The sequence below is a fragment of the Xiphias gladius genome, chromosome 11 (assembly GCF_016859285.1).
Source record: "Xiphias gladius isolate SHS-SW01 ecotype Sanya breed wild chromosome 11, ASM1685928v1, whole genome shotgun sequence".
NCBI lineage: Eukaryota > Metazoa > Chordata > Actinopteri > Istiophoriformes > Xiphiidae > Xiphias > Xiphias gladius.
The window spans coordinates 21,707,451-21,724,970 of record NC_053410.1 but is presented as its reverse complement, the minus strand read 5'-3'; the positions used below and the strand labels follow the sequence as shown (position 1 = coordinate 21,724,970).

Here is a 17,520-nt window from a genome sequence, read left to right as displayed (position 1 = left end):
GGCTGTGCAACCAAACATCACAATATTATCTTACGGACCACATTGGGTGTAGGTTTGACGATGCTTTATGAGTGTTTACTTTAATAAAATGTTACAACGGATGCATTTTATTAGGAATTAATTACTGAAAAAAGTTTTAATTAACTTTATCATCACAGCAATATCTGATTTTGCTCTTCAGACATTCTGAGCAGAGCTAGTGGAAGTCTTCTGCTTGTCGTCAGACTCCCACATTATAGAATTTGAGGCAGAATTATGTGATAATAAAACTGTGAAACAGAAACTGAAATGTAACTTACACTGAGGGGACCGTTAGATTCTATACATTTTGGTTGCCTTAATATAATATGAACAGCACCATGACGTATTTCACATTTATAAGTTAGAGCCTTGTCGCAGCTACATAGGGGTGAAATAATAAAGAAATGCAGCAGGTTGGTTAACAAGCTTTACCCCTTGTTGCCTTTGCTGTCTTTTACCAATTTTTCAAGGAGAGTTTGTTATGTGTTTTCGCCTATTTACCTTGTTAGACAAGCTAGCAAGGCTACGAAAACTTTGTTTGCCTACTGTCAACTTTCCATTTATCATGTCAGTCTTGCCTTGCAGGCTGTAGCAATTGTTTTGGTTGGATTTTTTTAGGTTTATCTTAACGCAATACTTGCATGCCAGATGGAAATTAAAATGACTGATTGTTGTACATGTAAACATTCCTCCTCTTCATACTGGCCTAACATAGTCTTTGATAGTGTAACAACACTACCAGGGACAAAATCCACAGTACTTATCCTTATGAAAATGCATTGTAAAGTTGAATTTCAGCAGTCTGAGTTAGCAAAATCAACTAGGTCTCTTCCAAAATAACTTTCTTTTCAGGATTTTTTTTTCCAGCATTTCTTGCAATTTTCTTGACAAAATGTTACTACTTTACTTCTGATATATGTTTGCCAGTTGTCTAACTGAACTTGGAGAACTTGCAATTTCCTCCTCTCAGGGGCTGAATCTATGCAATCACACAACAAACATTTTTACACTAACTCTGATTTTCACTGTCATTTAAATGCAAAAGGTACTGTTATTGAAATTCCCATGCTTCCATGTATGTGTAAATACAAACACACTGGACATCTGTTTGCACAGTTGTGATTAAGACCTCAGTTTAATGTAATTAGATAAGTGTGTCTACATGCGCTGGGTTTTAATTGGAAACTTCTGTAGCACACGAATATTTGTCACATTACTGTGATATTAGCAGCAAATAATTGTCATCATTTGAGTACAGGCAATAATTAAACCATCAAGTGTATGTAAGTATGTAAACATAGCCAGCCATTAACACTGTCTGTTTCTGTGTTTTATCTTCCGCTCACACATTTCCTCACAGTTCTCACTGTCTACCTGCTTTCTTTCTGCATCAATCAGTCGCTATCTGTCTCTCTTCCACATTCATCCTCTCCCTTTTCTCCCCTTTCACCCACCTCTCTTTTTTGCCCATTTTCCATTAAAGGATCCATTTTCCATTAAGGGGTCTCCAGTGCTGCCCATGGTCCTTGACAGCCCTGCCAAAATTTCTTTAAGTAACCTGCTAAATTGTAGTATTTCTGTTTCACCTGATTCACTCGCCTTTTCCCAATCTCTTTCCATTGCAGGCGGCTAAATCACTAGAACCCAGACCAGCTTTTCTGTCTAAGTTTTATGAAAAGGCTGCTGTAAGTGTCCCAGGGCACAATTCTGAATGATGGAAAAGTAACAAACTCCATTTAATGCCTTATTAGCGAAACATACAGTGTGCGCTGCAGTCAGTTATACAGTATGTCCTTAGGGCAAGAAGTATTGTAAATCCTTCATATATTTATCTAGAAAACCCTCCAGTATCCTACACTGACAATGAATGGAAGATTGACTTTCAGATTTATGAGGTTCTTATCGTATATCAATTCCAAATCACATAATATACAGTGATCACCAGGATGGTATGACAACAACTTTTTCCATTTTTTCTCTTTTATTCATAAAGTAAAAAAAAAAAAGAGATAGTATAGCATGGATGCGAAAGTGTCCAGTTAAGCTTCGATAAGTGTTTTCAGGAGTAGTTCAAAACTGGTTTTGGTTTAATGTACCTGCAAAGACACAAATCAAACTCATGGGTGCAGCAGTGAAAAGTGCAAAAAGACTGGCTTGGTGATACATAAACACACCCTCATCGCTGGTCTCATCGCCCTTAAACAGCTGTGCCAATCACTTCGCGGCATGTACAATGATGATAGAAATAAATCATTTTTGAAAAATGCTGAGGAAGCTGCTATTTCAGTTTTAACTCTACTGTATCTCATATCATAAATGGTCACGTCATATTGTAAAATGTGACAGAACAGCATTTACAGTTCTATGCAGCTCTAGAATAAAACATGAAACGCCACTTTTGGTTTGAAAAAAAATAAGTGGAAAGGAGGAAACCACTAAGAGGAATGCTGAGCTGCTGTAATCCGACGTCTCCTGCATCAGCAGCACAATAACAAGTTATGACCGACCAGTCTGATGTGTGTAGAGGTGGACGGCTGTGCATATTGGCACTGCACTCTGGTAGTGCAAATTTATCAACATGTGTCCTGTTGCCTGCAGACAGCTGCAGAGATCTGATGAACTGGAGGAGAAGCTTTTCACATACAGCATAAAGCACTGTGGACATTAGATACAGGAAGAATCACTAATAGTCATTTATAGATGAATGCAAACTGATTCGCAGGTTTACTCCTGTGCAATGTAATGCAATCAAATATCTTAGCCCTGCAATAAATACTACCTTACAGTATCGAGACCATGTCAAGAGGTATCAATTCAACTCTATGGTAATTCTAGAGGCTGGAGTTTGTGGTTATTATGTTTTACACTGATGTTCATGTTATTGTGTCCAAATCCTGGATTCTGTACATATCTTCTTCACTTCTTTAAAGAGCAAATTAAAACTCAATTATAGCTTCATGATCAATAGTGTAATGTACTGTATATTTAAAAAACAAAACAAAAAAGTGGATCTAGCATTAAGTTACTTATTAAAAGAGGAACTGTATTGTGTACTAGGTAGTGTAGGTTTACCCAACAAGGGACTCATAGGAGATGATATGAAAAAACAAATGGTCAGATGGACCCCAAAGTTTTGGGTTTCTGAAACTCTGAACCAGTTTCAGTATTTCAACTTCAAATGCAAAGCAGCGCTCAAACAACTTCTACTTATTGTAATGAAACAGTCATGCATTTGAGGGGGTTTCGAGAAGGTATTCTGCAGTGCCCTGTTTATTCTATTTCTATTTCTTCTTCCACAAGTTGTTTTTCCAACATATATTTAAATGCAGTGATTTGGATTTAAACCAATACTGCACCGGAATGCTATAAGTTGTAGGGAAAACACTAAACTTGATTCACAAAAGATAGTTCAATATCCTCATTACTTCTCTTAAGTGCAAAAAAAAAAACCAAAGAACATACTTACTTGCTCTTTCAGTTCATCAATAATGTCCGGTAATAGACTCTTCTCCCTGCCCAGCTCTGGTGTGGTCACGATAAAGTCTACATCATGACCAAACTCCTTCCCCCTGGAGATGAAAAACATAGCACCGTTACACGGTCACTGTGTCCAGGAAAAAATGAAAAGAAATATCTTTTAGTCACAGTCCTTAACAGATGAAGCGGGATGGCAGCAGACGGAGCTAATAAAAGCACAGGCCACTCTAATGAAACTGACTTTTTTCATTATTTAAACAAGTAATTTCTCCTAAGTTGTTAAGTGTAAATGCTGCCTTTTTGTTGCCTCAGCTGTCAGAGCTTAACTTTTACGAGAGTCATCATTTTCTACTTGGATCAGTGTCATAAAGCGGACCCATATGGAGCCTGACTGGGCCTACACAGTGCATTTTCTAGACTGCAGGCAATGGGTGTTTCACCACTGTAAGTGATTTTCAAGTGATTATTATTATTTCATTAACCATTTCACACACAGTGGAGTAGAAATATGACTTGGTTAAAGCAGGTTTATAATTTCAGGGTTAGAATTTGTTTTGTTACAGTAAGTGTGGTAGAATTCTTTGAAATATATATGAATAATTACAAAATCAAGTCATTAATTTAAGTCAATGGAGACTGATCAGAGATTGTGTTTTTTTTATTCATCGACCTTTCATTGTCGGCAGGATTGGTAAAATAGGTGCACTAGAGCTCAAGACTTTTCTATTTGCCTCTGCGTTTTATTAAGTTAGACTTATTAATGTAATTTAGTCATATCTCGAACTGCACGGTCACTGCACTGTAATTTTTCTTTTCCTTTTATCTGTTTTACTCTATTTTAGCCTAATTTAATTCTTAATTTTTTTCTCTCCTTTTAAATCCTGTTTAAATTTCTCTTTTATAATGTCATGTTTTTCTTTTCTCAATAACTTTTGTGTTTTATGGAAAGCACTTTAAGTTGCCTTGTTGTTAAAAAGTGCCTGACATGTAAAAGGGACTTGACGCTGGAGCTGAAACAACCTGTTCAAGAAAAGAACCAATGACAGGCTTAACGCCTTTAACTGCTTCTTATAATTGATAATATTGTTATACCAGGCAATTATACCTGGAGCGAGCCATTGGGTTTGGATTCATTCCCCATTTTCCTACATGTGTGGGTTTGTATGCAACTTGAGCCAACACATGGAAAACAGATTTAGGGTAAACTGCCCTACCTTAAGGGCGGGGCCACAAGCCTGACTCAGATTAGGTAAAACCTTTGTTTTTCCACAAAACACGTCCATTTCACAACCATGAGCGTGGAATTGGGCACCTACGACATTATCAAGTGAGACAACTGTCAAAAGAACGCGAGGTTGTAAAGACGAACATTGTAGTACCATAGAGGATGGGGTAAGCGGGGCTTGTTTAGCAGCAGTATCTAGTAACGTGGTACCTTAGGAGTTCATGACATCATCTGGTCATGACATCATCAGGTATATAAATCCAGCTGATGATGTCATGAACCTTGCTGTGTTTCCACAGCGTACCAATGTCGGGCATACATGCATATCCTGAATCAGCATAAATGGTGGCAGACCCTCAGCCAAAATACAGGCACATGTCTGGCTGTACAAGCCAAAAATCACCTGTTTCAGTTGTTACAGCATCACCTGAAAGATACTGTGAGTTTGCAACAAATCAGGCCTAAGTGGTGAAATTGTACCAACCAATGTTTGACAGTCATGTGTAACTAGCTATCACCTGATTCAACCAATGGAACCAGTGTCGATGGGTTTAAGGTGGAACCCTATGAATAGAAATATTAGAGCTGGTCAGAATGGTTTAGAATATGCACAACAACATAATGAACAAAGCCTTACATGTGGAGCCCATCACAATGGGGACTTACTTTTCAGCTAAGACACCTGTGGCAGCAACAGCTTGCAAACAAGCTGGCATCTCCTGCACTACAGGAGGCAGCTTAGAAGGATAGAAAGCCACAGGGTGCTAATGACAGCCATGTTTCTGAACCAAAATCCCTGGGGTGAAGCCAACCTAATTGTGTACATAAAGGTGAAAACTTATAGCCTGGCAAGCCATAGGCTGGCGCAGAAGTGAGAGCAGCCCTCAAGTCTCTGAATACCGCCGCATAAGTCCAGTCCACTGAACAGAGTCAGGTGCAGAGTTTGGTGTGACAGCTTGAAGGACAGTGTCTATTGCAATAAGTAGTAGTTGTGAAGAGCGCATTCCTGTCTTTGTGTGAGGAGGAGGTGCTGCGGACACCAGTTTTACTGTGTTTGGCAAGAGGAGAGGGCGTTCATTTTCCAAAATGTACCCCAAGTAGGAACCCCCCTTTGCAGTTCCCCAGATTGGTCCACGCATTGCCAGGATTGCACATGCACCTCCAGTCAACACAATTACAAAAGCTTGTTGGCCACACCCACACACACAGCTGGCTGCACAGTGAGCTCGTGTGTGCATTTCAGCTTACACCCAGGTTCACGAAAATATAGTAAAGACTTCAGTAGTTTGAGTTTCCTATGAGGTCTCAGTAATTCAAGTGATTGAAGAACCACTCAACACTCAAAAACATGTACCTACCAGTTATGGGGATTGACTGGCTTTATTTGTAGTTTGGTGTGCTCCTTGGCATTTGAGCAAGTCGTCAAGAAAATTATGGCTTAAAAAAACAAACACATGTGGGGGACAAGCACATGCAACTCAGGGAAATAGGAAACCACTCCAAAGTGTAAATATGACAGTGAATATGTCTGTGTGTGTAAGCCCTGTGACACACTGGCTACCTGTTGAAGGTGTTCTCCTGCCTTTCAATTAGTGCATGCTAAGACAGGCTCCAGGTTAAATCAAACAGCAGTCAGATGGAATGTTGAAAAGTAACAGTGGGTTCCTGATTATTGGTTCGTGATTATAATAACCCAATAACACAGCCGCATATGGCAGGTATTTCCTCAGTCCTGGAAGTGAGAGCAATGCTAGCACAAAGACACAAACAACCAGGGCTGAAGTTGCCCTTCAAATATCAGAAGCTTCCCCCTGCCAGGCCTGGCCTATGCCGACGCTACCTGCCAAAAGGCCAGGCAACATTTCAAGTTGATCATTACCCACACCCACTCACACACGCATGCAGACATTCACAAACCATTTGATAAACCATAGGCAAAATCGTACAGACATAAGCGCTTTTGTCACAGCTAACAACAAAGCGAAATGACAACAAATGTTGGGGATGATGTGGCCCCAAAGAAGGCTCGACAGCTGCGTGGCTCCGTGTTTGATCTCTCCTTGCCGCCTCTAACAAATGAGTGATGGCAGTGACAGAGAGGAACATTAAAAGAATGGAGAGACGCTTGGATGGCTTGTGGGAAAGCTTCAAAGGTCACTGTGGCTAATTCAGGGAGCAAGGAAATATTCAAAAAACAGCCATTAGAGCTCCACAAGGCATGATAATGTTAATGGTTAGTGTTAGTGGCAGAGAGCATGTACCCCTGTGGCATTAACGGACCGAGTGCCTGGGATACAGGTTCACTCAGCAGATGCTGCTTTAGTCACAGTCAATTTGCAGTGTGACTGTATATAATTTATTCTCTTTCCAAAATAATACAAGATGTGGGAATACTCACTTTTACACTTGTGTTAATAGTCAATGGTATTTATGTCGACCTTTATGTGAAGAGTTTACACTTCTTTAATGAGTTGACCGGTAAGACACAGCTCTTTGAGAATGTATCCCAGATTTCCATCTGCTGAATGAGCAGCTTTCCTCCAACACTCTTAACTGGCAAAGCTGAAGTTCTAAAAAACCTCCAGCTTCTACAGTGCATTCAAGTTGTTGAGTGAATCTCACTGATAGCCTCTGCTGTGCTGGCAAAACTCTCACGAGTGCACTGCATAAATTTGTGCCAGGGATAGCAAAAAACCATAGCGGGAGAGAGACTGATCCTCAGCATAAATGCAGTTACCTCCAAACAGAATTAAAAACAACCTGATTTTATCCAAGCATGGTTGCGCATGATGGGCTAACATGGGAATTGGTGGTTGTTTGAGGTGAAGACTGCCGTGGCATTACACTTTTTTTGCTCCTTACTGATTGCACCAGAGCATTAGTATGTGTCGGATCTGTGCAGATACCTCCTCTAATTCAACCCCAGTCAGCGGAAAGTAGACGACGCCATGTCAGGCGCATTCTCTCCAGCGAAGATGGTGTTTTTCTTCTTCTCCTTCTTCTCTGCCTCTAATGGGGCACCTTCAGAATAATGTTTTTATTTAGCATTAGGCATCCACTCCTGGTCAGCGGGTGATATGGCTAGGAAGATTTGGCTGAAAATATTAGCTTTGACAGACTGTCCACAGAAACACTGGCAGTGTTTCTTGAATTTAAGTGCAGCACAGAGCAGAGCGGTACATCTATAAACTCCAGGTTTGAATTTATCCAGTCTTCACTTTTATTCCGTGAGAGAAAATGTTAAATTATTAAAAGTTTCTGCACAAAGCCCATAAAATATACATGGTTATTTACAAATTTGTGTGGACGACAGTGAAACATGTATGAATAATACAGATGTGAGAAGTGTTGCTGCGACTGGAAATTTTACAGAACTCATTCATCTGCAGGAAGGACAGAGTTCAGCAGCAGTTAGAAGTGGCTGGATGGGAAAAAGAGAAAGCTGCGTTTGTAGCGATGTATTTCACCCTCTATCTGCCTTGCTATCAAAGGCAGATAGAGGGTGAAATGCACAGAAAAACAAAGTGATAATCAGGAAGATATAACATGAAAAGAGGACAATGCGGTAAGTGCGAAGTGTACATGGACTATCCTTCATTACCAGTCAGCTTGTTTTGCTTTTTCCCCTGCAAGCTGATAATAGAGTTAGTTTAAAAAATCATGACACCCTGAACTAAACTGACGAGGATTATTTATCTCAGTTGCTGTTCAAGGGAAACAATGCAGCAGAAGTCAGCCCTTGTTTGAGGATTTGAAAGCAGACACCATCACCTCATCAGTGTCACTTTGAGTCATATTCCAGACAATCTGATGTTAAATAAGATCCACAACGGGGACTTGCCGGCTTCACACTGAAATAAATACAGTGCTCCGCTGACACCGCATGAGCCTCTCACACACAGCGCTGATAGAAGCTGTATTTTCAAGCCTAATCTATTTTTAGTCCTCCCCCCAACAAAACCGCTTTAAGACTTGTCACCCGCCTTCCACAGCTGTCCTTTCAATAAGGCTAATGTCAGTGGCATCAACAAATCCTCGCCATGTTGTTTCCCTCTGAAGTGGATGACAGCTTGAGTTTACTGGAGCATGGCACTTATTTCATGAAACTTTCGGGAGTTATTTCTTTGTGTATGTTACCCAGAGATGAAAGATTTGACAGAGCCGAGTACATCTATTTAAAGAGGTATATAGTATATGTGAATTGAAGGGCTATTGGCTGATATGATGACGCTAATAAGATATTCTCATAACGCTGACAATTACAGGTAATTAAATCGAGCTTTGACAGGACTTCAGAAAGGAACATTTTCAAATATGTCACACTGAAGAGAATTAGTGGGTTATTAGTTGTGCTGCTGGCATCTAAGAGAGCATATGCACTATTTTTGTGGAATGGCTCTCATAATGCCCCCTGCTGTGTTTAAACCATGTCTGGAGAATCAGCTTTTCAGCGAGATAAAGGTAAATTACTTACTTACTGACTGATAATGTACAAGTCATCATTCTTCAATTATAGCTCCGCATGATTCCAATTAGGTCTCACGTAATACTCCCCATGCCTGCACCAAATATGAGACGAAGTAAATGTGTGCTTTGTCTCCCTGAGTTTGCCATAAAAGCTCTCTCACAGGCCCTTCACGCTTTGCAGCAGACTCCCGGCCCATAAATCTTGCGCTGTTCCTCCCCTTCATTCTTGATGTTAACTATCCATGATGCTCTAATCTCTCTCCTCATCTCTTTTACAGCATTTTCCCCTGAGGAGTGGTTATTTACATAATAAGATATCATTCCAGCTGTCATTTATCCTTTTGAAGATTACTGATATTGGATTTTTTTTCTTGTGCTGTTTGATACCATCTTTACTTGGTAAAATTTTGGACCTACGTATAACCACAAGACTAATTAAATATACTCCACGATCCAGACATTAAAGAAAGACTATGTAACTGTTGAGAAGAAAAATAACACAATCTTCCTCTTACAATTGAAAAGTTGAATTCATAAGCAGTAAAGCTCAATTCAATGAACTCAGGGGTTTTACTACTATAGCTTTACTTGGTCTGGTATGACCAGGTGAGTAAAGGTAGATTGCTTCTACCAAAAAGGAGAAATGTAACTCCTGGAAACTCCACAATTGTCTGATTAATTTTTTATGTTCTTATCTGGCTTGCTATTGTTACCCACTGGTAACCCCTAATGTCTGGAATCCACTGATTTTGTTCAGAGTTTGAGGATTGGTGTACAAATGTAGACTGTCTGATTTTTAAAGGGGCTACTTTTAAGTTTCTGCCGCCGAACATGGTTTCAGCCATCATTGCGTTTAAAATAGGAGAGGTCAGAATACACCGTCTGAGCTGCACAACTTCTTCAGGGCAGCCTGGACACACAGCCGTTGACTTTAACTTATGTGTGTGGTGATTTAGTCAGACGACGCTGTGGTTATAAAATCAGGATTTCTAGCAGTGCAGAGCAGCAGCTGGGAAAAGGCTTGTAAGTGACTGCTGGTTAACATGTGGTTTTAATGGGCCGAGTTTCAGTCACTATTTCATACTTGTTCCGTTGTGTGACAACAGAAACAGTAAAACATGTAAATGAGAACAGCTTCATTGGGAATTGGCTGTATTAGATTACTGAATATGTGAGCACAGACAGTAGGAGAGAAGCGAACACATATAGGGCGGTACAGCCACATGCTAGGTTTTGACCTAGTCTAATCTGCTCAGTGTTTTACCCTACCCTCACACCAATCTTTTAGGCCGTGTTTCCAAGCCAGCCATTGTTCCAGTGTGTGGAACCCGCTGCATACTTATCCATGAGACAGAACCTTGATATTGGCACTGGCCATTTGGGCCCGCTGCCTACAGTTAGGCCTCACCAACCCTTTCCCCCAAGAAACAGCGTGGAGGTTTTGGTTTGTGGGCGGGATTATCTCTGTATGCTGGCATTATGTACCTGCTCAGTGCTCTGATATTTCCCTGTGTTTATTTTGTTTCAGTCCCTCTTTCAGATTTGCTGATGTGTGGTGGGGCTGCTCGCTCCCTCCTGTAACCATCCCCTCTCCCACTAGCAGCTTCCAGTACAGTTAACATCACCCTTTTTATTTACTTAAGGTTTCTTATTGCTTGCTCCATTTTCAGGTCTTGTTAAAATAATAAACTGTTGTTTGTTTCAGTTTGCCTTTGTAAAAACCTATGTTGTTGTAGTTCTAAGAGTATTTAATACATTTGTAATCTGGGGGACATCTTTGTCGACACTCATCCTTTGTCTGCCGGAACTATCAGTGGTGTTTAGCTGGATTGGTTTGTGGTCTAAGAGTACTTCCACTTGGGATCAAATTAACGCTAAACTTTCAGGCCTTAACCACTCGAGTCGCTCGTTCTGATCCGTGCCCAACTGCAAAAACTAACTGCAAAAACAATATACAGTACTATGCATTTTAGTGTCTAGTGTTAGTACACTGCTATTCCATTCTAAAATGAGTATGGAATTAGGGCAAAGCATATGAAACTTCTCCATTTGAGTAACTGTTACAATAGCTTAGAATTTTAGCTTTTGCTAAATTGTTGTTTAGCATTTCACATTATCTCATGTGGCCGCAATGCATGTTATTTCACAAAAGTTACTTTAAAAATCAGTCTTTGTTGGGAAAACTTGAATATGTTAGAATACAACAAAAACAGAAAAGTGGAACTTTCATAAGGTTTATAGAAGAAAACAGATCTCTCCCCAGCAACATGTAAAGCTTGTAGCCCAGGCACTATTAAAGACCACCAGCTAAGCTGTGGCAGCTCTGTCACCCCTGCTGAGAGGCAAGCGCCTGTCCTTACTGCCAGACTGCTTTTGAATTATTTACCACACACGCCACCCGTTACGGCGGGATTTTTACAACACCACAGAGCAGAGTGCTCCACACTTACTCAGGCACAAAGCACCATACATATAAAAAAAAAAAAAAAAAAAAGCAGCACAAAGAGGTGGTGACAGAGGGAGGCGCCGGCTGTGAACAAATAGCCACACTCAGTAGGTAGCTTTACAAGAGTGCTCACCATGCGCTGAGATTGACAATGTAACGCATTTTTGCATCTTCATGTAAATGCAAAACATGAATGACCTGCGCAGTCAAGTTTCTATCTTTTATGATTGAGAACAAAGAGATTGTGATAACCTGCAGTGGTCTATTATTAATCCATTTTATCTACTAATTATTAACTAGAGGAGGATGCATTTAGGCACCGACAGTGTGCATCTACCCGCACACACACACACACATTGTGACTTGTAAGGGATAGCCACATGGGATTCAAGCAGACCTCCTGAGACTTTTGTAATATCTTTGCATTTCCCTGTGCATAACAATATGAGCTTAACAATAGTGGAAAAGGAAGTGCTGTTCTGTTTCAACCATCATATCAACACTGAAAGGATGAGACAAGTCTTGTACCTGCGAAAGCCACCTGTCAGTGCTAGTATGGCGTCCGATGTGATCGTATGGACAGCTTCGTCAATAATGTTCCCCAGGGCTCGGGCCTCTGCTTTACTGACAGCCCTGGAGATGTCTTCATAATGCAGAAAACCTGCAGGGAAAAGACCACGTTGTTATTAGTCTGGCAGTCAGCCATCAATCATAGCCATTTGCTCTGGGGAAGGGGAGAGTCAGGGTGAATTAAAAGTAAGGTAAAATGTGACGTGCCGGCTGAGAGAAGCGGCTACCAGTGCACGCCTGCTACAGGCACAAGAGAATTACAGCCACTGTACAGACTGAACTAAATTATGATTGATGGATTGATGGGTATCTTGTTGATTTTATGCATCTCACTTTGTATTTTCAAATTTTTTCTGTGCTAAATAAAAAAACCTGGATTCCCTAGTCTTTCCCTTAGAACACACGGAGCTGCACCACCAATGAATTACAAAATCTGTAATAATATTTTTCTGTACTGCAGTAAAATACATGTTGTGTTTCTGCTCTTTTAAGATTTACAGAGTACAGTGGTGCGATCCGGGTTCAAGCACATTTTCCATGTCAAAAACTTGCATTATTTCTCTGCATGAAGCGGAGACCGCAGTGTTCTGAATGATGGATTATGACCAGTTTGATGAAGATGTCTGTCAGCATAATACATTATCGGATGGAGTTTCAAACTGAATGGGAACCTGCGAGCAGTGTAGTATATCGTTTTGAATTGCCACCTCTTGCAGTGCTACTGTACAGTATACGCATCCAGTAACATCCTGAGCAGCAGAAGAAGCAGAGAAATTATGCAGACAAATGAAAAGCTGCATATCAGTATTTCCGTTTGAGACATTTCACCACGTATGTTAAATGCTCTGTGGGATTTCTATCACTGACAACAATTGAAGCTGATTTTATCTGCATATCTCGCTGCTCCTGCATTGCTGTATTTTTGCTCACTCAGCTGTTCCTTTCAGATTTGAACGTTGCATCACCTCAGAGAATAATCCCTGCAAATATGCTCTACCCTATAACTTTTTCTTCAGCACTTCCTTCAGTTTCCATCCATTTTTTTTGAGCCAATTCATTATTTGTTTATCATTAGTCATGCTAGTGGCATGGCTCCAGGGATTGCATCGGTCTGACGGCCTGTCCACCAATCTGCTCCAGGCTAAAATATCTCAACACCCATCTCATGAATTACTATTACATTTTGTACAGACATTCATGGTTTCCAGAAGATGAAGCCTAATGACTCTGGTGATCCCCTGACTTTTCCTCCTGCGCCACTAGCAAATTGAAGTTTGTGGTTCAGAGTGAAATGTCTCAAAAGCTATTGGACTGATGCAATTCGGTGCAGACATTCAGACTTTGGTGATCCCCTCACTTTTCATCTAGTGCCATCATCAGGTTATTGTTATAAGTAACTAACACTTTGGTTATTGCCAAATACTTTCAAAATTAATGACATTCTCACCAGCCTTAGCTGTACTTTGCACTAATTACTAAATGTTAGCATGTACAACGTGGAACATGGATGGTAACAGTGGTAAACAATGATGAAAACATGGATGGATGTTTAAATTGCACAGAAATGACAACCAGTACCATTATGATATGCTTAAATGTTAGGAAATAAGAGTCAACAGCCATGATTGCAGCTATGTGAGGCTATACTGCTCAGCACAGCAGTGCGTTGAGCTAAATGCTAACTATTGCTAAATAGCACTCAGCACAGCTGTACAGCTGAGGCTGATAGGAATGTCATTAGTTTTTCTGGTATTTGGTAATAAGCAATTATTTTATTTATTAATTATTGGACAAATTTATATTCTGACCTATTGATGGTGTTAGATGAAAAGTTAAGGGATCTCCAAACTATTAAAATTCATCCTGAGGGGGACATGTAGGCTACTGTAGGTGTTTACCAAATTTCATGGCAATCCACGCAATTGTTGTTGAGACATTTCACTGAAAACCACAAATGTTAACCCCCTGGGTACGCTAGAGGAAAGGTTGGGAGGTCACCACAGATAGCAGAATGCATCCTCTGGGGATCATGAATGTCTGTACAAAGTTTCCTGCCAATCCACCCTCTAGAAGTTCAGATATTTACCAGGATGAGTAAAAACTTTGACCTACTAATGGCGCTACAGGAAAAGTTGTTACATACAATAGTTGTTCAGATATTTCAGTCTGGACCATAGTGGTCAACTGACCGAATGACCGACATTGCCATCCCTTGAGCCATGCTGTTAAAAATGATAAACATACATTAAAAAAATTAAAAAAGTAAAACATTTGCTCATCCAACTCTCTAAATAAAATCGCAAAATCTCAAAAGCAAGTCAACATGATGACCTCTTTGCTTACACCATCCTCACATAAACTAAGTGATACTGCAATGCGCAGCACATAACTCTATCATTTTCACAACACGAAAAACCCTTCTGATTAAGGTTGCCAAAGGCCTTTATTCTGAAACTACGCTCTGGATAGTTATTGCATTTACTTCACCATGATTGCCAAAATATTACAAATATTACAAACTGCAAAAGATCAAAAACAATTGGACCTCAATTTTTACCTTTTTAATTTTTTTAGCATCAAATAATTTACACCTGCTCTCGAAACCTTCATCCAAGCTCAATCTGTAATTAAATGAAATTAAAATATTACAAAAGTAATGAATGGCGTTCTCCCACTGAAATATGAATCAAATCTTCCTTTACAAGTACCGCTAACATGCTAAACAAATCATAACTCTCCCACTGAAAGCAGCAGCCTCGCATGTTGTTTTTGCTTTCATGGCCCTCTCTGCCCAGCTGATTGATGAGAGCTAATGCCACAGCAAGCATTCCCCTACACAGTCACTGTTCACTGATTTTTATTAAAAAATACCTCTGCTGCTTTTTGCGTTGTGTTTTCACTGTAAACTCCCTGCTGGTCACATCTCATCTCACTTTAGAGAAAACACATTACAGCCAGAGCCTAACTTAAGGATGGGACCAAAAAGGACAAAAAAAAAAAAAGAAAAGCCCCAAACCATATGCAGGGCCTCCCCTGGAGAAATTTAACGATAAGGTCTTTCTTGGAAGCAAACTCGAGCTGTATTTTTCAGCCTTTAATTTGTGGAGTGGCGGAGTGGAGATGGTGAGATGTTGATGTACCAGTTTGTTGCATCTGGTTTAGTTGAATGCTGGGCTCTGACAGAATGTCGCTGAATGAGCGCAGCCCTCTGCGGTACCACCTCTCAGCCGTCTTAGGTCCAACCCCAAACACACTTGTGAACAGCTGGCAGGAAACGAGGTAAGGATGTAATCAAGAAGGCATGCTCTGAAATGACAGGCTCTTCTCAGAAGGGGTTAGCATTCAAAGTTTTGAAGAGCTCTGTGTGCTTCAGAGATAGCAAATGTAAATCATTTTCACAGCAATTTCAAAACACCAGAATGGAGAAAGCAAACGAACGATGGGAGCTGTTTTTCATCTACTGACCTTCAGTGTTTGATACCTTTCATCCGAGAGCATTTTCTCAACTTCAAACGAACGGCCATATTGAAGGATTTCCTGCAAAACATAAAAGTAGATGATATTTTTAAGGAAAATGCTGTCGGTGTCAGCATCAGCATGTTTTCCACTCGGTTTCTGTTCCATCAGCAATTAACAAATGGCCCAAATTGCTGCGCATTTGAAAACAGTTTCCACTTAAATCAGGTGTCCTCATTTCCATTTCTTTTCAAGAAATAATGACTTTATTGTTGTGAAACCTGGGATTAATACCGATTTTATGGCTTTTATAAAAAGCCCAAGGTAAGGTTTTTCCCAGCTTCTATTGTTTGCTCTGCAACAACTTTGTTCCGCATTTAATTGTCTGCTGTTCTCAGCGGAGCACGAGTAATTCGCTGGTCACATTTCCACTGTCTTCATTATGTGAAGGCGTTAAATCGGACAGCAGGTATCCGGTTAATATCGACCATCTTCCATGGTGAATTTGTAAAAGTTGTTAGTATTGACAATGAGCCTGCATGTTTGTGTTTTAAAATAAGCATCCATTTGCATTTTGAGCTCGTGCATGAAGGGATGACATCTAGTTTCAATGAGCCAGTGAACATCCAGAGTGTGAGTACAGTGCAGTTTAAAGCTGCCTTCACTGCTCAGCGATGCATCCACCCGTCCACCTCTGCTTTTTAACCCTCAAGCTAAGTCCAACCTCAAACGCAAGGATAATGCTTCAACACACTCCCAGCTCCGGGGAAGACAAACTTCTTCATATGCACAACGCCCACCTCTCTCTCTCCCTCTCTCTCTCTCTCTCTATCTCTCTCTCATACACACACACACACACACACACACACACACACACACACACACACACACACACACACACACACACACACACACACACAGAAAACACATACTGACTATTCATCCCCAACTCTGCCTCAGTGCTCCCAGACTTTCACGTCAGTAGGTTTATATCTTTTGCCCACTTTGGATGTTCAGTCAGCAGCGAGCGGTTCAGTCGCTGCTGACTGAGTGTCACTCCGATGTTCAAAGGCACATCAAGCATTTTGTTTTTACTCTGTTTGGTTTCACTTTGTTTTTCGTGTCATGCCATTTTCTTGGTTTGAGCCGTGATCCGTTCAACCAGACATCCTAATAAAAAAATAAAAAAAACAAACTCACCACTGGGCGTACGTCTGAATCATGTAAGAACAACAACAACAGAGAGAGGTCATTCATAAGCAGTCTAATTTGGCCTCTTTGATAAATATATGTTATTTTGTCGAAGGAATCAGCTTCAGTGCTGAGAGATTTGACAGATTTTGAAACTTGCTCTGAGACTCGCTGTGAATATGTTAGGTTTAATGTGTCAGTGAGTTGGACTGCAGAGCTCACCTTGTTCTCCTACAGGGATACGGCATTCTCTCCAAGCAAACATTTTTTGACACTTTCCCTGACAACCTGCCACGATTTGTGCCAGGGGCACGACTGTGGGTGATGGGATGATTGCCAAGTGACCCAATAAGAATTTTATTTTTCTCAAAAGACGAGGTAAATTTGTGTGGTGCCTGTCAGTGTGTTTGCTCTTGTGTGAGCATCTGTGTGGCAAGTTTTGTTGGCTTGCCTGTCTGGGACTTTCACTTTCAATTTCAAATTTTCAAAACTATTCTCTGTATCTATTTGAAAGATTGAACTCAACATTGAATTTTTTTTAACCTTCGATACTTCACAGCAAATGTGTTGCAAGATGAAAGCCCTTTTCAGAGTCCAGAAAGCATTTTTGTGATGATTGTTATGGTTAGAAGAAGAAAGATTCAGCTACATTCTTTTTGAAAGTCCA

General features: G+C 40.4%; 1 protein-coding gene across 3 annotated transcripts in view; it reads right to left on the bottom strand.

Annotated features, from left to right (window-relative positions):
• Window positions 1-17,520, bottom strand: part of dntt (deoxynucleotidyltransferase, terminal) — an 81,497-nt gene that overhangs the window by 37,196 nt on the left and 26,781 nt on the right. For all 3 annotated transcript variants that reach the window (XM_040139568.1, XM_040139567.1, XM_040139569.1), the window contains exons 5-8: window positions 15,672-15,743; window positions 15,347-15,470; window positions 12,165-12,297; window positions 3,488-3,590 (exon numbers count right to left, since the gene is read on the bottom strand). In XM_040139568.1, coding sequence (XP_039995502.1) covers window positions 3,488-3,590; window positions 12,165-12,297; window positions 15,347-15,470; window positions 15,672-15,743 — 432 coding nt within the window. The remainder of the gene's footprint in view (window positions 1-3,487; window positions 3,591-12,164; window positions 12,298-15,346; window positions 15,471-15,671; window positions 15,744-17,520) is intronic.